Below are 24,818 nucleotides of genomic sequence, written 5' to 3'. Positions count from 1 at the left end.
TGGTTCACTCCCACAGACATTCCCATGTGTGTGACTCAAATCCATTTCTCCTGTTAGCCTACTTGTTTCAAGAGTTGCCATAGAGATTTAACAGAAGATTTCATATAATAATAAAGACACCAAACAAGCAAGTAATTGTACACATGGGTTGGAACAGAGAACAGCAAAAAGCACTGCGTATTTGGATGAATGAAACCTTCCATGCCATTAACAACCAGGAAAAACTTCAGTTACAACACTGAGGCTTACTAGATCAAAACCTTAGTGGGTAAGAAGGGGGAGAAAGGGTCTATAATTACAGCAGAATACAATAGGCCTCCTCTGCAATCTCCATTCTGAAGCAACTTACTTTACAAATCCAGCGCTAGAGTAAACTAAACTACTTTTGTGAGGCTTCAGAAAGCATAGTTTGTTTCTGTCCCTAGCAATGATTAACTGATGGATCTATCCATTCTAGAGGCACTAAAGCTTTAGTAACAGATGACACCCCAAGGACAGCTATTGTTCTATTAACTCTAAGAAGGGAGCAGTGCTAAACTGTAAACATTGCCATTGCTGCAGGCTAGCTGAGCAACACAGATACTTTGTACTTCAGTCAAATTCAGCAAAAAGTGAGACTTCTTATCTACACAGATTTTACATTTTTTTCTTATTTTATTTTTTTTACTGCTCAGAACACTTAATGAGCAGAGATAATTGATACAAGTATTTCTAAAAGCCTGTCTTCCACTGGTAATACCGTACTAAAAAAAATTATCAGTGAGGCATATATGAAGACTAATAAAGCCTGGCAGATCTCCACCCACTAAAACGGTAGATACAAAACTCTTAAAAATATTTTGTTACTACTATTAAAATTGCAACATGGAAAAATCCCCATTCAGGACACGATTTTGTTGAGCAAAGGAAGTCAAGAAGTTTACAGCATAAGTAGGACAAAGTTACTACATAATAATACCATGTGCTTAGCAGTTTAATAGAGACACACTAACCACTGCATAAGAAAAGGTGTTAAGAAAAACACATTAAAAAAACCCCAAAAAACTATTTAAGTAAATCATCAGACATACTCAGAAGAAATTAACTGCGTCCTTGTAACAAAGTTAATAGGTTGATTGCAAATATCAGTCTACCAAACGATCTGCTTCATCTACAAAGGGCATGTCACAGACATGAAAGCCATGTTTTTGCCCCAACAATTCTGCCTGAAGAACTGGAAGCTTTAAGGTTTGATTTGCTTCAAGTTATTCACATCAAGTTTCTCCTCTAGGAAAAATAACTTTTTTTTTATCAACTGGATAGTAAGCTAAATATTTTGACACAGGTCATAAACACCAGTTAGTTCCTCATTTATCTGGCACTAAAATGAAAATACACATGGGTGATTATGCATTAAATGCCAGTTAAAAAAATTATATTAAAAGACTAACAAAGTGGTGAAAGCTACATCTCAGAATTAAATACTTCAAAACCTGAAATTTACCTATGATATAAAAATCTACAAGCACTGGGTGAATTCACAAAATGTGCTACTGTGCACATGGTGAGGTGTCATGTATATATGATCTAAAACTAGAATCAACTTTGTGATTTTTTTCTTTTTTCCTCCATACAATCCTTTGCTTTTTGGTTTCAAAAACTGAGCATCCAATTGTGGGGAAAAAAAAAAAAGTTGGAAATTCAGAATTAGGGAACATAGAGGCAAAACAAAAATATTAAGTCTCAGGTAGTAATGTCATGTCACACAAACACTTTGAAGCAAGCACCTTCACTATAAAAAAAACCACAAACCAAACAAAAAACAACAACAACAAAAAACAAACAAACAAACAAAACAAAACAAACAAACAAAAACCAGCCAAAACAACCAAAATAAAACCTTTAAACCCTTTCTTTCCTTTTGGCCCTAGGATATTCTTGTTACTCTTGACTGCATGGTTTGAATTTCAGTCTGTTGAAAAATGCCCAATGACAAGATTCTTAGAGGAAGAAGAATTGGGCTTGAGTATATTGAGAATTTAGGCTTTATTTCTTGGATGAAAGACTCACCATCTACAAAACCTGAGTCTGTCCCATAGATTTGCCATGCTGTTGAATTAAAGTAAAATAATAATGCTAGTTTGTTCTCGAATGTTCCTTCCTCCTTTTTTTTTTTTCTAAAGCATGCCTTCAAGATGAGTGTTATACTTCAAGCCTCAAAGTACAATGGAGAAACAGAAGTGTTAGGGTAAAGAACTTTCTCCTGAACAGAGAATAGGCTGGATAAATACAGAAACAAGGAGGTGCCAGCTGGAAACTGTAGTCTTTCTAGACCACAGGCTTTATGTAGCATGTAGGCATCTAGATCTCACTGCAGACAAGAGCCTCATGACTTTGGTCTCATTTTTCACTTTTCTCCTGTAAATATTGCATCCATTTGCATTGCCAACAATTCCAGGTATTTTATGGTACATGATTACTGAGTATGCAAACCAAATCACCCCCACGGTAAAACCTGTACGAAAGGCAACTTCAAAAGATAGTATCAGCTTGAGGCTGAAAACTGCTGAGGATAGAATAAACAAAACATAAAATGGGACATTAAACAGGATATCATGAAAAAGTGATAGAATCAAGATACAGTTTTGATGCAAGCTTGGTAAAAGCCTAAACTTGAAAGATTAGAGAAGAATAAGAACCCCAGTGCAGCAGTAGGCACTGTTTTCAGAAGGCAACCAAATTAAGATAAATATCCTGCAAATCACAAATTATATTTCTGGTCCAACTTTCAAGAACTATAGAATTTTACCTCCTAACACACATCGGAAACCATCCCCACGATAACCTGCCTTGCAGTGGCAGCTGAAGGACCCAGGGGTGTTGTAGCAAAAAGCAGCTGGATGGCAGTGGCCCTGTTGACATTCGTCTACATCTGTAAAAGAAAAGATCAATCTCAGGTGACTGTTCCTCCTGATGGACAAATCAGAGTGATGAAATAAAGTACAAACCTATCACATTTTCAGGCTCTTATTTTAGAGTATCTGATTAGACATACAGACAGTTCTTTGGAGATACATCTAGAACAGAAATGCAAGGGAGATAAAAGGGGAAAGTGTGCCTGTATTTTAGGTTCTCTATCTCAGATAATCCCAGGTTTCTCCTATTCCAAAGGGTAGTAGTATGTTCACAGTATTTTAGATATTTATGTCCATTTTTCCCAAACAAATGACTTAACATTGAAAGAGAAGCAGGATTTGGCTAGCCATGCTTCCAACATGTAATTAGGTAAAGCTGTTCCCCCACTGCACTCAGACTGATGTGAAACAGAACGCAAAATTTTTTACTTTGTCTGAGCATTTTGTTTCACCACCTTAGTCATTTAAACCAATACAGTGCAAACAGTTGCAGCAGACAAAGGTCTGCAGCTGAAACTACTGCAATTTCTGCAGTTATCTCATCTTGGACCTTCTATAGACCAAACACTGAAGAGTAAATTCAAAGGTGAGAGGAGGAAAAAAGAAATGCTTAATAAAAATTGCTGCCCGAGGGACTCGTACTATGAAATTTCCTAGTTGAAATGAAAAGCAGGTAGAGGACAGGGCACAAAGACTAGCCCAGTAGTGCAGTGAGGAGTAGAAAAGCCCCACGATAAATGGTGCTACCCACCCTCACAGGCACGCCCATCTCCGGAGAAGCCAGGGAGGCATGTGCAGATGTAGGCAGACCCTCCGGTGTACACACACTGAGCACGCTGGGGAATGTCACAGTTGTGTGTGCCCCTCTGGCAGTGGTTTACCACATACTCCACAGCTGCAGGGTAAATGTCAAAGAGAGGAGGTGAAAATCTGAACTTTCCTTCACAAAGTCTAAGCCTCCTAGTAAGTTCATAGGAGAGAACAACATCTGTGAAAGATTACAGGAGAGAAAGGAAACAAGGAACGGAGGGGTTTTTGCTCTGGAGGTTGGGATTTTAATTTTTTTTTTTTCTGAAATCTCCCCTTTCAGTGGTGTTAAATCTTATTAATGTTTTACAATGAAGCAACTGTCTCAGCACCTCATAGGTGCTTGTTAATACAGAACAGGCCAGAAAGGCTACCACAGTGCCAGATCCTAATATTCATATCAGCTTTGTTTATGAAAAGGAGTCCTGAATGAAGAAACGTAAGGCATCTCACAGAGCTACCTCACATGTTAGTTAAGTGGCCAGTTCACTGCGCTGGGAATTATTTAGATGACCTGCTACACTAACCTAGTACTGACCCAGGCTGCTGTCACTTGGCAACAAATAGGGGCTGTAACTCACTCAATTGGAGATAAACACATTTGTTGACTACTGGAGAGATCTGGGACCAGACCTGCAACTTTTCATAACTCTCTCATGTTGACAGCTGTGGCTCCAAAGGCACTGCACTACTGCACATAAATTGTTTCTGGAAGTTACCTATGCTTACCTGTTACATCAGAGAACAGGAAAGGAAACCAAGCTACATGGAATAGGAAGAGATAAAACACTACAAAAATTTTGGGCCTAAAAATAGGGTGTCCAGTGTGTACATCCAGGAACAGACTTCCAGCTGCTCTAACAGAGGCTGCTGTAACATTGAGGCTGTCTTTACACAATTATGACAAAAATTTGACAGGGGGCCAAGACAAGACACTACAATGTTCATTTCATCCCAGCACACAGATGGAAACTACCACAGTGTCAGCAGGGAAATAAAAAAATCTTCTATCAGAGCCATATCTGAAAACACTAGTTATTTTCTGTTTCTCTGGAGGAAATGACATAATTATTAGAATCATTAATATCTTTACTTGATTAAGTAAATTTTGGATTAAAGAGAAATTCATTAAGAACAGTATTATAGATAAATAAGGTAAGAGCTGAAGCTCAAAGGGAGTCCCCAAGTCTTTCTGTTTCTCATCCTACCAATAGGAGGACAAAGTTTATTTACTCTTATAAAGCTATCCAGTGAATCACACAGCTGGTATGAAAAAAAGTGCTGGTTCCAAAAAAGCTGAGTAAGAACTGGCATCCCAGAGCAACTTGCAAAAGCAAAGAGGGTTGATGTTGCCCCTTCTGGGGTTCAGATCCTCTGTAGCTTATGAGACCCTCCACTGTGAAAAGATTACCATGACATTTATTTTAATTTCTCTATTATCTGTTGGGAAACTAGAATTTATCTTCTCTCTCTTCAGTCTTAAAAATTGAATTTGGTTTTGGTTGAAGGAAGGAATCAAACTGATATCCTTCAAACTGGGCAAGGAATTACTTAGCACTTGCTAAAAGTGGAACATCAGCTTCATGGGAAAGTGGTAGAATGAAGCTGGTGAGGTCATGGCTGGAGAAAAGAATGTTCCCTTTCAGGTCCAAGTCACAAAAGTGCAGTGCTGGACATAACAGAAGGAGCATAAAGCTGCTCTCCCACATCTCACCCTATCCCTTCCAGTGGCCTTCGTAGAAGGAGCTGCTTTTTCTGACTGTTCTGCAACACTTAGGGTGCACTGTGACTTAGGGAACAGACATGAATTGTAATTCTTACTGAAGCAGAGAAATTTGGCTTGTGACAGAGTGTAATACACATCAGGCAAAGTTACAAACTCAAGGAAAGTAATGCAACTCTCTGCAGCAAGATGAAGACTCCTCAGTCTTGGCTGAAGAACAGTCTTGGCTATAATTAGCAATGATCTGGATGCATTAACTGATCAAAGGGTAGCTAAACTTCCACCACAAAGCTGTTACAACAGAAGAAGAAAATCCTCAGCTGTTATCACTTATTTTTAAAAGAAAGAGGAATTTCCAGCCATACTGGAAGAGTGTGAATAGGTTTTGTTGGTACACAATTACTGTCAGGTCGCAAAGATAAAAATTCTATCAAGAAAACAACCTTCTAATCTCCATCCTATCCTGACAGTTGCAGTTCTAGAGGTAGAGTCATTATTCCTCTTTTGTTATTTGTTATTGTCCTTCTTCTATCTACTATTTGTGGATTCCTTTTTCCAAAGGGAATTTCTACAATTTGAGTGAAAAACAGGGCAAAGAGGGAAAGATATCCCTTGTTACGACAACCTTACTATAGCAAATACAGATTAACTCAGGCTTCCTCCAGAAAAAAAGTTTTTAATTACAGAAAAATAAAAACATAGTTGAGTGACAACTACTGAATTTGATATTAAATGCTTCATTGGATTTGGCTAAGAGCCAGACCAGAAAGATTTTTAACAATGATCTGCAGCTACAATTCCTCATCATCATGATAACTTAGCACTTCAGGATAAGTCTGCAATCGCCAAGACACACTGGTTTAGAGCTGTGCACTGTCTTGTCCAAGGAATGAATCTGTAACTGAAATCTCATCTGTTAAATTGAATTCTGGATTAGACATAAGAAACAAAACACAAACCCCCAAAAAGTCAAAGCACAGCACTTAGAAAATGCAGACAAATCCGGTAATCATGAGCTGCAGCACAAACTCCTGAATTTCACTTACATTAGAAATCAGCAGAGATCATGCAACACTGTTTTCTGTCCCTGTGAGAGGTATCACAACCCAAAGGCTGGTGGGCAATGCTTTTAAGAAACATGAAACTTACCAACACAAGTCCGCCCATCTGCTGCAAACTGGTATCCCTCAGCACACTCACAGCGGTAGGTGCCTGGCTGGTTGTTGCACTCTGCATTGCTGCCACACAACCCTGGCTGCTCTGAACACTCATCAATATCTAGGGTATTAAAAGGATATTGGTTATTACAAAAATGCATTTAATATGGATGCCAGAAAAACAGAAACTGGGGAACTCTATATTAATTGCAGTCTTCTGTATTTAGGCCACAGATTGCATAGACCATATCTCTTAAGAGATATTAATAACCTGAAAATAAGTTTTGAGGTAACTGTGTCCTTAATTAACGCGCACCAAAAAGAAGAAAACAAACCAAAAGTTCTGTCATGAAGTAATAAGGGGAAGGCACAGGAAATTGCAGAGGAAAGAGGAGCCAAAGAAAATGCAGCCTTGGGTGATCAGAAGCAATGATAACTACTAGGAGAGCATGAACTCTAGGAAAAGCTTCCCCTTTCATTATCCATACACATCTTTAATCCACCGCTGCCCAACTCACAGCATCAGGGGACTGGAAGGGACAATGTGATGCTGTTGTTTTCATTTGCAAGTTGATTAAAGGGTTGGAGTAGAAGGAGAGTTGTGCTTTGGGTTTAAAAAACCCCCAAATCCTTTTTAGGTAATAGAGATGACACATTTCATTAACACACATTTTCATCTCTTGAAAACAAGTATTAGTGCTGTGATTTGATTGCAAGGCAAAACCCAAATACACTAGGAATACAGAGCTAGACAGAACTGGGAAATATGAGTCTTTTTGAACAGAAATGGATTTTCAAAGTAGATCATGAAAAAGATGATGCCAATGAATTGCACATATCTGTGCTCTGTCCACACGTGCATTTCCTATTTCTCATTTCCCTTGAGAACTTTTAACCTAGTTGATTCATTTTAACCAGAACTTGCATTACCGTAAATTTCTCACAACTAAATTCCCACACGTTTTACAAAAAGACAAACTGTTGGGAAAAATGCTTTGCAAGACAGGAAAACATACTCTTCAAGACAGTCAAACTTGCTTACATTGATTTTTGAGATATATAGCCTAGCAACCCTCTAACCTTAAACAGCCTCTCAGGGCAGTTCATTTTTCTGGAATGGCTAGTTCTGAAGGTCAGTATACCCCAAGGGAAATAAATTCTACATTAGATTTAATTTTGTAATGAATTGAAGTCTTCTGATACCATAACAAACATTTCCATCTCCACGGAAGCCAATCGAACATTCACAGAAGAAACGATTTCCAGTTCCTGGACGGCACACGGCGTTGGTGTCACAGTTATGAGTGCCAGTGTAGCAAGGATTCCGGTTAATATCAGCAGAACCATCTGGCAAGAGAGATCATACTTAGCCTTGATGACTCTGTCCAAGTAATAGCATCCAGTTAAGGCCCAAAAGGAAATTGCTCATTAACACACATTAAGCAAGGAAACACATTTTTTGCATCAGGAATAAAGGGCCTTGCAGGTGCTATCTTAGGTACGTATTTAAGAGCACTCTGTGTTCCTTGTTACTTGTACAAAGGACTACTGAGTTTAAAAAGAGCAAGACAGAAAGGAAATTCATCTTCAGCCACTGAGACCAGACTCAAATGACTCTTAATAAGTCAGACTCTTAAGACTCAATATGATTCTTAAGAGCTAGGTTTATTAATTTTAATTAGCGAAACTTTATTTTGTAACAAACAAAAGTGAGCACAGCCAGGTTTTTTACTCATCTGGTGTGCATTTTAAAATTGTCTCTATGCAAAACATTAATAGAGGAACTACAAATTAGATAAAGATAAAAAACATATTCCATGCATCCAAGTGGGAATAGACTCCAGGTGGTGTATTGAGAGTATTTCAAGGAATTAGACATAAACCCCAGTGAATTTCAAGAACAGAGCATCACTTAAATACTCTTTCTCAAGTAAAAATACAAATTTTCATCAGCTCCATTCCTCTCCTTCTCTGATGGATCTGGCCTTCTACCAGATGATGAAATTAGTTAATTTAACTCATTAACACCCAACTAAGGCAGGCTAAAAAAATGGATGGTTGCCCTTAATTACTCACAAAAGAGAAAAAGCAATACCTACCGCTGATGGGGCCGATGGAGTTGCTCATGGCGTATCGCAGGATCTGCTCGTCTCTGTTGTACAGGACAAACACACTGTCCACCGAGAGCTGCTGGGTGGCAGGAGCAGAATGTGGGGAGTCATCGTGGATGCATTCATCAAAGGAGATGGTCTGGCGCCACTGATAGGCACCTGTGTACGTGGAAGCAACTCCATCCCTTTCTGGCTCTGTCACTGTGTACTCCCTCGAGGATGATGAGGTGATCACTACAACATGATAGCAAACACACTGATGAGAGCAGAGACCAAAAGCATGCTGTCAAATGCTACCTGTAGACTTTGGGATGCAGTCTGTGTAGTGCAAACAGGAATTTCAAAGGCTAGGGGCTATGAAAGTGGATGGATTTCCATGCAATAGAACAAGCACTTGAATACACTTTGTTCTCAGGTATCACAGCTTTGAGAAATGAGCAAATTGATTTATTTTTTACATATTTGAAAAATTTAACCTCACTTTTTGGGTTTCCAAGTAATGAAAGGAAAATTCAACTCGGCAAACTCAGAGGTTCCTTTAGGTGGACTTATATAATGTATCCCCAAGCTAAGGACAAGAGCCATCTCACCAGCCTAAACTACACCCACTTTTAGTTCATTGTAGGCTATTAGCCTTGGATTTTAACAGAGCCCTGAAGAAGGTGAATGTCTGAGAGCTCATCTATGCTTCACAACAGTTTTCCATATTGGTAACAATTATGAACAAAACTCTTCAAAAAGATCTGGGCTTGTGAATTCTCCCAACAACAGAAAGGTCCTCAGAACACCACTCTTCTTTGTTTGGACACCAGAATACACCTATATCAATCCACTTGCAACAGCTGGCTACAGCTGGATTTCTGCTAAGTCCTTTAGATACGCCACAGGACTGCAGAATTGCAGCTGTTTGAGTCCTGGCAAATCAAACCCAGCCTGAAGGACACCTCCCTCCAGCCTCTGACTTTACCTCCATGGGAACAGTATTTCTGTTCAGTAGACAACTGTTCTGCAGAGCAGACACTGCCCAAAATCTCAAGTTGTTCAGCACAAAGCAGAAGCTTCCTGCTGCTTCCACTTCCTCCTTCCAGTCCAAAACAACAGGCAAAGCACAAGTGGGTTCATCACTGGCCACCAAACCCAGACATTAGTGAACATAAAGCAGTGGTGATGTAACAACACTATTTTCTATCTCTAGCAACCAAAAAGTGCACCCTTGGAGCAGAGTGCAGTCTCTCCAGTATTCATGTGCACAGGGGTACACCACAGGCTGCTTCATCTGTACTGCTCTTTGACAGCTGGGCTGGCTGGCCAGCAGCAACAATCCAACCTCACTTCTTTATTTTCTGTATTGAAACACCCATAATTTTATCCAGGAAGAGGAAAGCAAAATAAGTAAGCAAAGCAAGATTGCCCTGTAAACAGTGAGCGAAGAATAGTTTTCTTAGGAAAACTAGGATCTATGAAAAAAGAATTGAGAGAGAAGGGAGAGGAGTACTGAAGAGACAATGTAGGAAACTGATAAGGGAATTAAGAGGTAATTTTCCAGTTGGTTGCTAAAATTCAGCAGAAATACTACTGATAAATGCTCACAGAGCTATTGCAATGAAGTTTACATGAGCTATAGTATAAATAATGGGTTTAGTTTCATCAAAGATCACAGCTCACTTGATGACATTACCAAAAAAAGCTATACACCAGTACAGCTCCTACTAAAGCACTGTGGACTTACAGAGAAAAACCTTGCAACTTGTACATCAACAGTGTAAAAAAAAGGCCAACAGAAAGTGAATTAAACTTGTAATTTTTCGATGAAAACATTAGAAATATTTGCATTGTCCCGCTCAAAATTCACCTTCTTTTGAAACCTTTTCTTAAGAGGTAAAAAGCAACTTCCTATATAAGTCAAAGGGTCCTAAATACACTTGTTTGAAAGGGAATAAAAAGTTTGTCTGATTATCTTGATCTCTGCTTTGTGCATTTTCTTATAATTTCATTCTTATGGAAGCTTACCAGAACTAGAAGTGTGGTAGAGTTCAGTGTATGGCTCTATATGGACTGATGACCCAGATGGGATCTCAGGTATTCTGCCCTCCATTTCTGTGCTGATGGTAAGGTGACCATGCTCATCAATGCCACTAAACTTCTGCTTTACAACCAGCTTCTCATTGTTGCTGAGAAAAGTTACTTCTGTTTGCCGTGTAAACTCACCACCTAAAAAAAAAAAGAGAATTAGTTAAACACTAAACTCAATAGAGGTTTCCAATTCCTTCTGTTCCAAATAATGCTTCTAGTGGACAAAATATAAGTTACTATTGTCTGCAGGTTTTGACGTAGCACAATTGCTAATGTCTTGTGTTTCTAATGAAATAATTTTCAGAGGTATAGTGATAATATACTTGGATAGAGCAAGCAAATTTTTTTAAGCACTAAACATGACAAATCACAAATAAACCTGAGGCAGAAGGGTTTTTTGAATTTATATTCTGAATTTATATTTTGAATTTATTTATTTTTATATTAATAAATTAATAAATTTATTAAATTTAAAAATAAGTTCTGACTAAGCTAATAGCAGTAGGCCTTATGTCCTTTAAAAGGACATTTTAGAAAAAAATTCCATTAGGAGTACAGAGAGTTAAAAAAAAAATTTAAATCCAGTACATCTGTTTCCAAATTAAAACCAAGTGAAATGTACATTGCAAATTCCAGAACAAGCTTCAAACATACAAAATCCAAGAAAATCCCAAACCAAAAGGTTGGTTCAACTAAATTCATATTACAAGTCTGTAAAGGATCAAATTTTAAAAAGAAACACGTGTTCTCCTAGAACAGATTGAATCTACAGCTTGAATTCACAGCAGCACAGCCAACCAGATTTGGCCTTAATCTCTTATGAAAAGCTCGAATTGTAACCAAGGATTTCCCTCAAACTAGCTAGCAGTCATTTGCATGTCATGCAGCAGCTGTTTCTGTAAAGTGTTTTAGACCCTCAGGAAGTCTGGTTATAATTTCTCTTTTCCTCTGTTGGTACAATCAGGCAATTAATATGTTAAATCTCTTGAAGATGTAGGAAAAGCTCTTTTTAGTAACTGTGTACACTGCAGTAACAATCCCCCCTTCAACAGATCTTTTTAATAATCACTTTCTTGAACAGAAACTGGCCAAGTCAATCTTCTCTCTAACACATTTAGTTCTTGTACAGTGACAGTAAATTAAAAGGTCCATTGTCTATATATGGTAAACAAGAAAAATGGTGAGAAATTTGATTATAAAATACCAATTTGCAGCTCAGAATAGATGTGTGTTTTCACCCTACATTGCTTCTAGATGCACATTTATTTTCTACCAAGACAGAGGAAAGCATAGCAATTTTGAACATTATCTTAATTTAGAAATTACCGGTAATGCTGAATCCATTTTTATATCCTTGCTGTTCCACAGCAAACATCCATCCTATGATACCTCCAACAGAGGCAAGAGGTAGCAAAGAATACCCCAAAGTCTCAGGGATTGTGCTGATAGCAGTGTAGGCACGCCCTTGGTTCATCACAACATAGGAGTGGAGATCAGTGTTCTCAAACACAACTGGAACGGGGTTGTTTCCTACAAAGATTCTTCCTCTGACCTTGCCGTTGACTCTCTGAGGAGAACCTGGCAAATCAATACAATGCATCAGAACAAAACAACAGTACTCTCATACTCTCCAAGGAACATGTACAGAGTGCTCACAGTGTTCAGTGTTTAATGTTGAAATAAATGGCAAATACTCACAGAGTTCAGACAAGAAATTGCCATGTGTTCACTTGCCTATGTAGGTACATGCATGTGTGGTGTCTAACATGAAGGATTAAATGGCCAAATTTGCCCGAAGAAATGCCCTTTATTGTCACTGAAAGTTCTGTCTGCAAGGATAACTTCCTAACCCTGTTACACTATATCTGACAGCAAGTGGCAGACAGAAGCTTCTTAAGATCACACTTCATATCAATACACACTAAATGCAAATTTGTTCATTCCCTATTAGGAGACTATTACTCTAACCTATTACATTTCTTGGCTCTGAACTATTGGCCATTTTGAAGACTGTCAGCGTTATACAGAAGTAGCTATTATGGACTGCTTATTTTCTCCTGTATATAATTCCCCACATGGCAGTTTAAATTTCATTATCATCAAATCCTTCTATCTATGGAAAATCCAATTTTATGAACTGAAAGCTAAGTATTAGGTTTTGCTTTCCTAGGTTATAAAACACAGTCTTGCAGTAAACTATTTGAATTGTTGAAATGCATCTGTACTCTGAGCCAAATCACTATGAGGATTACACGTGTATACATAAGAAATTCCTTTATGGATTTTACACGGGAACAAAGTTTGAATGGGTATTTAACAGAAATCTGGCAGATCACCCTTTAGCAAAGCAGCTTAAGAGTCAAAGAGGAGCCATGCTCTTTGGTTCAATGATCAAAGTCAATTTGTTCATCACTTTGAACTGTCCATTTTTAGAGTGAGGACCATATCAGATTATAACATCCTGAAACTTCATTACTAATTCTAGGAAATACTAGGATGCTATGCTTTCTTTTAAATGATGTCAGTTACAGAAGAAGTTTATTTTTTTCTAGAAAGTTATATTAAAATGCATAAAGCATAAAATTGACAACTCAAAATAATTTGCTTCATTCAAAAATAACATTTTAAAAAGTTAGAGCTCACTGATTCAAATGCCTTTCACTGTATCTCGGTGATAAGCCTTTCAAAAAGTTTTCATTGGATCTATTTTGGAATTGAATACAGGTCACCTCATTCAAGAATGCCATATGTAATCGCTGCTTATGAATCTAAATTTTAAACCAGTTACCTTCTGCTACACACTGTCTGCCATTGCCTTTGTAACCAGCAATACAACTGCAACAAAACCCGTTGGGATAATCCTTGCAAATAGCGTGAACAGAGCACTGGTGACGGTTGTTAGCACAGGTCTGTTGGACATCTGTGTGGTAGCGAAACACTGTGGAAAATAAGACCAGACATTTATAGTTCATGTAATTACTGTGGTATTCACATAACCCCAGACTAATTTAAAAGTGTCTCTGGACTCACTTGATCATATTTTCATTTTCTCTTTAAGGGAAACAAACTATTGCAATTGCTATTGGCTAGCCTTGAAATGTGCAAATAATTTTATACTGTTTTGCAGAAGACATCAAGGCTTCAGCAGTTTATTTATTTAGTTAGAAAACTGTTTGATTCCATTGAATTCAGCACATCTATATTAACACAGGTCAGCTAAAATTCCTGTCAAAGCTAAACACACAATAATTTTAATTTGTCCTTGTTTCCAAATCAAAATGAAAAGGGGACCTTCCAACTTCAGAACAAACATATCAGTACAGCACTCAGGACCATGCCGCAACCGATGCGCCCTGTAATCCTAACTAGTTTACCTTGTTATTTAATGGAGATAGCAACTCTCACACCTGCTTCAAGAAGCAATTAACATCTGGCCAGTGAGTCACACTACTCTGAAATTTCTAGAAACACTTTATTCAAACTTAGAATTTCTAATTCCTCCCTTCTAAGACTTGAGGCTTTATTGAATCACCTGTATTCAGTAACACATCTGAGAAAGGTCTGTGAGTTGACTAGGGAACTAGTTTGCGAGACTGGCAAGGACTGCATCTGAGGTGACATCCAAATTAACTACCTCAATGAATAACACAAATTTATGACGTGTGTCCAGATTTTTAGATATGAAGCTAATGAGAAGGAAACACTGTTTCTTTCATAATTCAATTTATTTCACATGCCTTTTCTGCAGCCTGTCTGTGCTAGAAGCAGCTAAACTGTACAAAAGACCTTACCTATTCCAGTTTCATCAAATTCTTCCACATCTATGACTTGAGGTGGTTGCGGGGGAAACTGCTGGATCCGAAACTGGCGAGGTGGAGCTTTTGCTGTTGGGAAATTTTGAGGACTGTAAAAAGCCTCAGTTGAAGGTGTTCCTGTTACATCTTGGTATGAAGTCAGAAAGTCTTCTGTACCTAACTGAGGAACACTGTATGTGACAAGGTGCTGGTCCTCTTCAGTGCTGTCTGTACTACTTGTGATATACTGCTGTGTTATTTCAGTGGAACCATAGTCAGACATAAAGGGCTTAGAAGTTATCTCCTGGTCATCTTCGATGGGCTCTATGCTCTCCAAAATATTGCTGATTTTGGCAGGCACAATACTGTCAGATGAGCTACCAATCTCGAACACCCAAACGCCCTGCTTCCCAGCATTGCTGCTTCTGTCAAAGACAAGCACAGGCCAAGTAAAGCAAGTTGTGTGGTATTTCTAGCCTACACAATGTTATCCTTCACTGCAAAGTGTCAGGACAAAACTGTCTAATTATCTTATCTAGAATACATACTTACCTACAGGTACAGTTTATTCAACTGTAGAACACCCCTGACATTTTGGGTAACATTTTTTTCTCCTCACCCAGAACTCTGCTGAGAATTTCTGTGTTTCTTATCTCCAAAGCGGTGGGAACAGAGGAGATTTTAGGGCCACAAAAATCTTGCTACCGCTGACTTAAACTTTCTAACCCGTCCCCTTTCCTGCTTGTCCACTTCTTCTTTCAAAAACAACCTGCCTAGGATAGATTATGAAGAGTTGAAGTCTAAGTGGTACTATATATAGAAGAACTAAGTATACAGGAGTTCCTACCAGTGACAATGGGAATATGGACTTCTAACAAATTTCACCAAAGTCCTCCAAGTCCTCAAGGGGGTGGATATTTATCAGTGGCAGATTTTGTGATTTCTCATGCGATGCCTAAAGGGTTCTTAATAGCTCTCATTGATTCATGCTACAATTAAGAAAACCACTGAACTCTGATGTTTTCTTCAGGAGTTTAGACAAAGAAAAAAGCATACTTGTACAGGTTTCTAATGCTGTCTTCATCATTAGCAATGACATTGTAGGATCCTGGCTTTTCCCAAAAGTAGTAGTTTGTAGAGGCTTGGCTAAAGCCAATCATAGCAGAAATATTTTCATCACCATTCTTGGAGTATGTGCTATAGAACTGCAAACTATCTTCTGGATAAAGGAAAATAGCATAGGAACTGGAATCAGAAGAGGCTAAGACAGCCTGGAATGTGTTTCTCTGTGGAAAAAAAAATTAATACACATTTACTCACATAAAAATAAGTTGAGAAAGATAGAGTAATTTTTTTTAAACACAAAATGAAAATCAGAATTCTCATTAAAAAGAAAACATTAACAAAAGTAAATTAAATCTGTAGGAAAAAGTCAGATAGGCTGCCCAAAGAATAACAATTTTAAGTTCTGTAATGCTATAGGATGCTATTTCATTTCCTTAAAATAACAGAAGTAATGTGCTAGACTAAATAAAAAAATCTGTAAACAGAATGTTTAAAGTTCAAGTTTCACATTGCTAAAGTCTTTTCCCACAGGAACACTCCTGCCTACTGTAGGAACCACTGGGACAGCACCTCAGACATCAGCTGTTCATTGCTACTAGGGTGCAGAATTGTTACTATAAACACAATGCTTGTGCCAAGTTCAGCAAAAGAAATCAGTTGTTGACATAAAAATATGTGCTAAGTAAAATAATGTTCTCATCAACTTTGATAATTATGGTGCACAAAGTTATATATCCTTGCAGGATAGTACCTGAATGGTTTAAAAAGGGGGAAATTATTTGTGAATAACAATAAAAATAATCTAATTGTTTCTTAATCCAATACTAGCTACAAAACATGAGCTTTTTCCAAATGCAATAACATCTGTTCAAAATGGTCTTAAGATCCTACTAGTCCATATAATTATCTGATTTTACATAGTTTGATGTCAAAATGACTTAAGAGTCTGCTGAAAAATACAAGCCAACAGGATTACATTGCACAGAGGGAGGTCAGGATATTCTAGTTCAGTTATTATCGCAACACATTTAACATTCAAAGTAAGAGTCGTTAGGAAACACAATGAAATCAGCTATGTAGTTTCAAGCATTTTCTTTTGAATTAATAAAACATTATTAAAATAAATCTCAAGTAAAAGTTCTGTAAACTCCTATTTTGCTACAACCTTTTCAATGATAATAAACATCTTAGGTCTGAAAAATTCATTTAAAAACAAAGAAGGTCAAGCCTTCAAGTCAAAAGATTACAGTGTTAACACTTTAGCTGAGCATGTGTCCAACATGACTTCAAGCTCTGATTAACATTCACCTTTTCTTCCAAAGCATGATCTTCTCCTGGTGCCTGGAAAGGAGCCACAAGCTTCCAGGTAACAATAACAACACTGCTGGGATCAAAGGCAGTCTCAGGAAAACCTCTTTTGATATAATCTGATGCAAGTTGCAAGACATCTGAGGATGAATCTTCCCTGTAATACACATTTCCACGTCCACCTGTTGTGTCCAGGTCTGCCATAAAAGGAGCAATAGCCCCAAAACTCACTGGGAATTGACCAAGGTATTTTTCTTCACTTGAGGGTTCATTCACTGCAATAATCCCATTAGTAGTAACCTAAAAAAAGATGAAAATTATAACACAAATACTGTTAATTCAACTGTCACATGTATGTGCTCCAGATCGCAATATTTCAGTTTTAATTCAAACAGAAATTAATCAAAAGTCAGTTTTGTACTTAAAAAGTAATTGTGGTTGTTTAAGCTTTTGGTTTTTATCCCACGTCAGGAGTCCTGAGATTTCGGTTGCCCAAAATCAGAGGTCAACTTTACAGACAAACTTTGCAGCCTTTTCTTCCTAGATAAAGATTTCAGATATTTAAATTTCAGACACCTATTGTCTCTTCTATCAAGGATGTACATAACCTTCACACCAACGCTTCAGAAACTGATAGAATTTCTGAGCAAAAAACTAATTCACATATAGATGCCAACCCAAAAAATCCTGCTCCATGCTTACCTATTGAAATATATCCTATTGTAATGGGGCAAAAGTCTTTTGGGAAGACATACAGATTCCTCTTTGCCTGGCCAGGACTGCTTTAATTTTCACTTCATCACAACCACCCTCTTTGAACTTCTTATGAACTTCTTTGCTACTGTGCAAGGCTAACAACAAGCTGCTACTCATTTTTAAGACATGCTGTGAGCACAGAGCACAGCTCTTACACCAGAGGCTATAGAGTCTAGAAGACAGAATTTCCACAGCAGTTATAAGCTAACCTATAAATTCCTTTATGGCTGAGTGCCCTGACACAGTCTGATAGAAAAATGGGTCTAATACTTGAAGGGAGGTGGGGGAAGGAATTTACACACTTAAGTGAAACACTTGGTCTGCAAATGCACGGGTACTGGCTCAGGGAGATTCAATCCATCCGTGAGATGATGCTTCACAGTCAGCCGCCTCTGACTTAAAACTGAGCTAAACACATACATACATGTAAGGTGCTAGGGCCAATCCAAGCGTGACAGCCAAACTCCACTGGCAAACCAGAGCTGGCTCTCACACACAGACTACAGGTGTCAGGACTTGAGCTGGTGCATGAAGTGCTCACACAGAGCTTTTAGTGCCAGGCCCTTCCACCACCTCTGTTTGGCACTGACTCAGCCGCATACAAATCCACCTCCAAGTCTTGGACCACCTGATAACAGGACAAATCTGACTACCTGCAGGCAGCCAGGCATTTCCTCTGGAGCTGCTGCCACATACACAGGGGACTCGAAAGGGGACAGAGGTCCCAGAACTGTCACTATAAGATAGGAAATTAAAACTGCAATCTCCCACAGATTTATGTCACTCACAGGGATTCTTATGAGTCCAAGAAAAACAAACTGTTGCTGGATCTTTTTACACAGTCAAGACACCATCAGTATGATAAAATCTTTGCAGATGCCTAGAAGTGGGTCAGAATGGCCACTGACTCAGACTACAAGGCCACCTAGCCCAGTGGCCTGGCCCCAGCTGCACCTGCTAGCTTGGTTTCAGCAAAACAAAAGGACATGCACATACTTCTCCAGTGAGCCTCCAACTGCATCCACCTCAAGGGATTCCCTGTGGTTTGGCTGTTTTTCATTCTCAGTGTACCTCTTTAGTGTATTTGTTGAGTCTTCCCTTAACACATATAAACTCCATGTATCCACAAAATCCCTCAAAAAGAAACTTTACAAATTAGTGACTCATACCCTCAGGGCTCTCCTACTTTTTGTTTACTTTCAGTCTAGCTTCCAGCTTCATTTGATGGCCCCAATTTTTGTACTGGGTCACACAAAAATTCTACCCAGTCAATCACACTATATAGTTTCTCCTCCAGAATGAAGAGCCCCAGTCTACCTATGCACTCCCTGCTGAAGAGCTATTCTCTGTCTTTGAGCACTCTTATTGCCTCCACATATTTCTTCACCCTTTTCTACACTAAATTTGTAAACAAGGAGGCCAACAGGAGGCCACACATATTCTTCACAAAGAAACTACAGTCTGTTCAAGTCCATCAAGGATGCTGGCTACATGTGCCTTGACAATAGCTTTAAAATCTGGACCACCACTGCTGCTACATACAGCAAATCATAAAAAGTGTTTTATGACAACTCATGAAACGGATCACTTCTCCGTATACAAGAAACACCTATACCTTGAACTCAACTTTGACTATCCAGAGGGTCAGAGCATGCCCCCCCTGCCACAGACCAGTGGTCAGCCAGCTTGATGTATAACTGGATAATGCTTAACACAAACCATTATGTAAACTTAGCAAATAGTTCCCACAATATATCAGAATTTATTTTAAAAGTGGCTTGACATATGCTGACTGCATTTTCTGCAGATGTATAATTTCATTAGGAGCTACAGTGTAAAACACCAAAAAAGTGAAGATCACGTAAAAAAAATAGGTGAGTATGCTTTACGCATGAACAGTATATCTAAGGTATATAAACAGTAAATAATCTGTGCAAACATGTTGGGAAAACAGGTCATGTTCAAAACGGGGAGAAGAAGCTGAATATTGTGATATTTTTTACACTATTAATTCATGACTTGACAGTGAACTAAGGTGAACTATGAATGTGAGGAAATTAAAAAGACTGCATGGGTTACCTTAGTACAGACCCTACAACAGGAGTCAAACATGCAAGAGAAATCTAGTCCAGAAAAGTTCCCAGAACTCCTATAACATCTGTACACTAGAAAATGCTTCATATTCCTGTAAAGTAAAGCTAAATCAGGTGAGGAAAATTAAAACCCACCAATTATACTACTCCACTGGAAGACAGGATGGAGAATGGTGGACATTATAGTCTGTTTACTAAGACCTTTTAGCAAACAGACGCACTCCCCCTTTAAAGTAATAAATTCAGTGCAAGTTAAAAGTTTTCCTTTTCCTTCTGCTTTCTTACATTTTTTGTACACAAACAGCCCTACTCTCATCTAAATCCTCTTGCGAGAAATGACTGGTGTTTGAAGTATTTTAAACAAATTCCATGCTCTTCATCAGATTTGGTGTGTGTAGATTTTGCAGCTTCATGATCCCCCATTTATGGCAGAGATTAAAATAGCATTAAGAGAAAATGCAATCAGGACTAGTTAATACTGCAGAACAAAGCAGAAGCCAGAAGAAATGGCCTTCCTCTTCTCACCTCTTAGTGACATGGGTCTAGCTAGTCCTTTCCTATTTGCTATAAGCTTTAAAGTAAGAATCAATTTTATTAAGGAGGTGCAAACATGATTTTTTAAAGACATTTTTTAAGTGAGACAGTTCAGTTTTAAGTGTTAAGGAAATGTTTCTATAACCCAGAAAACATTTGCAAGCCATCACATGAAAACAAATAAACAAGTTGCTTACTTTTTGCCTTGATTTTTAAGGCGAAAAAAGAAACTCACCAATAATGGAAAAAATGTTTTTAATTTTTAGATTCAGCAATACATTTAAATTGACAAAGTCAGTGAATACTCCTTTAACTTCACCCTGCTTCTTTCAAGGTCACAAACACAGGTTTAAGTGTGAATCCCAAAATAAAGAGAAGTAATCTGGGGTAAGTACTGGATTTCATCAAAGCACCATTCCTGTCAAAAGGGAAAGGGGGGAAAAGAGGCCTCAGGTGGGCGTTGCCTAAAGACCAGCTTTACTGTACATCTTTCCTTTTAGGGTATAACACTATTTAAATGGACAGGAACTAACACAGATGTATTTTTAGCATGTTAAACTTCTGGATTACACACATAGTTAACATACATTTGTGGTTTGTAGCAGAACCAGTAACACACATACACAATTATAGGTCCACCTTGAAAACCAACTGAGAAGAGGAATGCAAAGTAAGGAAGTACTTCTATTAAAAGAAATATTGGATCTCTGTGTATACAACAAAAAATTAAAGTTTCTAACAAAAGAGGTACTTTTTCCCCATTCAATGACTAGGCATTTTACGGGCTTGAATATTTCTGCATTAAAAAAGTTTAGAAAATTTGAATTTATTTTTATAATGAAGTGACAGTTGACTTAAAGCAGCAAAGCTTTCTAACACAACATGACCAACTATTAATTTAAGAATTTAATAAAAGTAAGGATTAAAAAAATTGAACCAAGTTTGCATTAGAGGATTCTCAATTCTTTTGTAAATGGAGGTAACCCCTAATCCTTACATTTTTCCACACCAGTGAGTTTTAGTGTAAACTGAAAAAGCCTTAATGAAAGTGTGCTATTAAAACAAATAGAATAGTATGGGTTAGTGATAGAGTTCAATGCTATAAATCTTACATACAAAAACACCATATTGAAGATCACAATATGTGACCGTCTGTTTCCATTTATATGAAATAAAGTGCTCTCTTCTGTCTGTGAGGAAAGGTTTTGTTGCCAAGGATTTTATGACAAGTTGGTACTAAACAATCACTTCACAGAATGCCTTGCCTTTCTGTTCATATGTACAGCTAACTTAAAACAATTCAGCTTCTCAACTGTTAAAAAAGATAGAAAGAGAACCCACATAAAATTGCTACATAAAATTATGTGCACTAAATATTAATTGTATCAGCTTGATAATATTTACTACCAACTAGCATTTCATTGGAAACTCCAGCACATTTCCTTAACATGTATACTTCTCCTCTCCTTGCCCCCATGAAGTTTGTACTGTGCTTCTGTTCTGCAACACTTGTGCCAGATTCAGTGCAAGAAAAAGCCTCTGCATAGTGTATGGACTGATAGTGAAATGCCATTCATTAAAACTGCCCATCCTTAGTATTGAGTAATGCTGGCAGAGCTCTGGAAGTGATTTGGAAGTAGACTCTATATGGGTAATCTTTCAGGCAAAAACTAGTTAGAACTGTTGCTGTTTGAGGGCAGGGTAAGTATTAAGATCATTAAACTAAAGAAACCTAGACTGGTTAATCAATTTACTGCTCTTTGAAAGCTCTGTCTAGTCTCTGTCGCTTACCTCTGTTGCATGGTTCTTGTCATCTTTGCCTCTTAGTGGCTGAATATACGGCCCACTATCTTTCAAGAATATGTTTGTGCTTTCAAAAGTCTATTTTTTACTTGAGTTGACTAATCAGTGACCAAATTACAGTACAGAAGGCAAGACAATGAAATAAGGGTCAAAATGAAATCTGAACTCCACTTAATACTTCATCTCAGTCAGCTTCAGTGAGCAGCATCCATTTTCCACGCAAACATAACCCGAATCCCTCAAAATTTTAGATTTCAGATATGATTTCAGGATGTATCCAAGTAGTGGCAGTATGGACAATGAAAAGGAGTGTAACTTAAGTTACATCATCACTAATATAGTCATATTAGTCATACAAGTCATCACTAATATAACTCAGTGTAGCACAAGCAAGTTATATCTTCAGTGAATACCCATGAAACAGACTCAAGTGCATGGGAACTACATCAAATTTTGAATTACTGCAATCACATGGAGCTCTACTTTCCCAAGTGTCTCCATTTAGGTTAATCCACTGTTGCATCTTAGATCCACAATACTAAACCACAGTGCTTTTTCTGGACAGGGAGGTGAGATTTAATTTACCAGGTTAATGCACTAAACACATGGTTTTGGTAGGGAAGGAACATTTCTAAACATGCTACTCAGCATGTTCAACTGCTAGCCTAGATGGGGCTTCAGGGGAAAAGAGGCAATGATAAAGTGTGCAGTACCCTTGCAGCACTCTGAACACATGCTGCCATTTTAAAGTTTTCCTTATGGCTGTTTTTGAGCATCTCTGCTCCAGACAATCTGTTTTCAATCCCACCTTCAAACACTGAACACCCTCCATCAGCTATGAACATGCACACACCACTCTGGGATGCAGATCCAGCTGTGAGCACACAAGGCTGAGATGTGCTTGAAGCCCAAAGCCTGCAATTACTATGAATATGGAACTTCCTCTGCCCAAGAAACTCTTATAGCAATGAACACCTGAGAGTGCCAAAGACATGAAGGAGCAGAAAGTTCTCCGGTGCTTAGAGGTGCAAGTCTTAGACACGTTAGGGTGCTGGTTAGACACTCCGTTTCAGTTCTGTGACTCCGGCATGCCGAAACACACAAAACAGACCACGACGATGATGTTGCTGAGACGAACGCACTCTGTTACGAGGGCAGAAAACGCCTGGGATGGCATTCACTGTGGCTAATCGTTTGCGTTTTCTTTAGGCTATTACCATCTTTTGCATTGTCTCCCAGCGGAGGCTGTGCACCTCTAAGAATGTGCCCCGGCCACAGTGCGAGAAGGGAATTAACACGGCCGCGATACCCGACTGTACACAACCGGAACAATTAAGCGCTTTGCACCGACCTCTGACCTGGACACTCACACGGAACCCACGCGGGACCCATAAGCACCACGGCGCACCCACCCAAAGCTCCCCGAGGAGTCCCCAGGAGCAGTTCCGAGCCGCCGGCAGCTAAAGGGGGCCCCACACTCACATAGAGGGAGTGGACGGCCGCGCCGTAGAAGCGCAGCGCCGTGTTCAGCTCCAGCGCCGCCGAGTGCACATCGTCCCCGGGCTCCAGCTCGGCATCGCCGCGGTCCTCGCCGTGCGGCAGCAGCGCCAGCCGCTCTGCGGGCAGCGCCAGGGCGGGCAGCGCCAGGGCCAGCAGCGCCCAGCGCAGACAGCTCGGCGGGGCGCGCATCCCGGCGGCTCCCGGCGGCAGCGCCGTCCCGCCGCTATAAGCGCGGGCAGCGGGGCCGGCGGGGAGCGGGGGGGCCGCGGCCAATGGCTGCGCGGGGCGGGCGAACAGCGGCCCCGGGACCCCCGCGGGCGCTCCCACAGCCCGAGCGGGGCTCAGCGGCGGGGGGCGCTCCCGGCCCGGGGCTTCGCCCGCGGGAGCGAAGAGGCGTCCGCGGCCACCGACCCTCGGGAGCGCTCCGGGGGCGCGGGATGGGGACGCTCAGCCGCTTTCGGGATCGGCCGCTTGTGGGGCGCGAAACTCGAGAAGCTGAGTCGGTGCACCGCGGGGTCGCAGGCATGCGGCGGATGCTTTCAAAGCACCACGGCTCTCCGCCAGGGCCAGTGGGGCTCCTGCGTTGGGAAAATGTGTGCTCAAAGTGACTCCAGCAGCTGCAGTACCTCCCAACAGCAAGCGCACCGAGACCAAATACCAAAATCAACATGAAACAAAAATATTAATCCCCATGCTGCCTTCTGAAATAATTTTGATACCAGGTGCTCATTGTCAGGGAAAATGAATAAATACATTGGAACGCGTTTCATAAATTAACACCATCCATGTCGGATTGCATTTGGTTATAAAATAAAATTTTAAAAATAAATAAAACAAATTGGCAAACAAAAAATTACTGCCGATGTGAAATACAGAGAAAATAAATATGGTATATATAAATACATTACTTCTGACTATGCCTTTTATTTTATAGCATAGTCCTGCTCCCTCGGAACACTCAGAAGCAACTGAAGAACAGTTATATTTCATGTATTTTTCCTACGGTTTCCAAGTGTGGACAGCAGTGCTTAAAGATTAAATCTTGGCCAGTAAAGTATATGCTGTGATACGTCCACAGAATGTTTATAGCAGCTAATCATTCAAGGAAAGGCAGCTGAAATGATACTCACATACTTTTTGCCTGACTTTTTACTTTTCTTTAATACCTGCTTTTTGTTTTTTTCTTGTAAGAAAGTATGA

The 24,818-nt window shown here is 39.3% G+C and overlaps 1 protein-coding gene across 1 annotated transcript in view; it reads right to left on the bottom strand.

Annotated features, from left to right (window-relative positions):
- The window catches only part of NID1 (nidogen 1), a 40,861-nt gene extending 17,054 nt beyond the window's left edge, over positions 1–23,807 (bottom strand). Inside the window, exons 1-12 of the mRNA XM_062489007.1 lie at positions 23,601–23,807; positions 16,933–17,232; positions 15,616–15,845; positions 14,557–14,984; positions 13,554–13,703; positions 12,092–12,343; positions 10,703–10,903; positions 8,681–8,926; positions 7,785–7,928; positions 6,574–6,702; positions 3,646–3,789; positions 2,789–2,911 (exon numbers count right to left, since the gene is read on the bottom strand). Of these exons, the coding sequence (XP_062344991.1) occupies positions 2,789–2,911; positions 3,646–3,789; positions 6,574–6,702; positions 7,785–7,928; positions 8,681–8,926; positions 10,703–10,903; positions 12,092–12,343; positions 13,554–13,703; positions 14,557–14,984; positions 15,616–15,845; positions 16,933–17,232; positions 23,601–23,807 (2,554 nt within the window). The remainder of the gene's footprint in view (positions 1–2,788; positions 2,912–3,645; positions 3,790–6,573; positions 6,703–7,784; positions 7,929–8,680; positions 8,927–10,702; positions 10,904–12,091; positions 12,344–13,553; positions 13,704–14,556; positions 14,985–15,615; positions 15,846–16,932; positions 17,233–23,600) is intronic.
- Positions 23,808–24,818: the final 1,011 nt, after the last annotated feature.

The sequence above is a fragment of the Cinclus cinclus genome, chromosome 3 (genome assembly GCF_963662255.1).
Source record: "Cinclus cinclus chromosome 3, bCinCin1.1, whole genome shotgun sequence".
NCBI lineage: Eukaryota > Metazoa > Chordata > Aves > Passeriformes > Cinclidae > Cinclus > Cinclus cinclus.
This window is presented reverse-complemented; position numbering and strand designations above follow the sequence as displayed.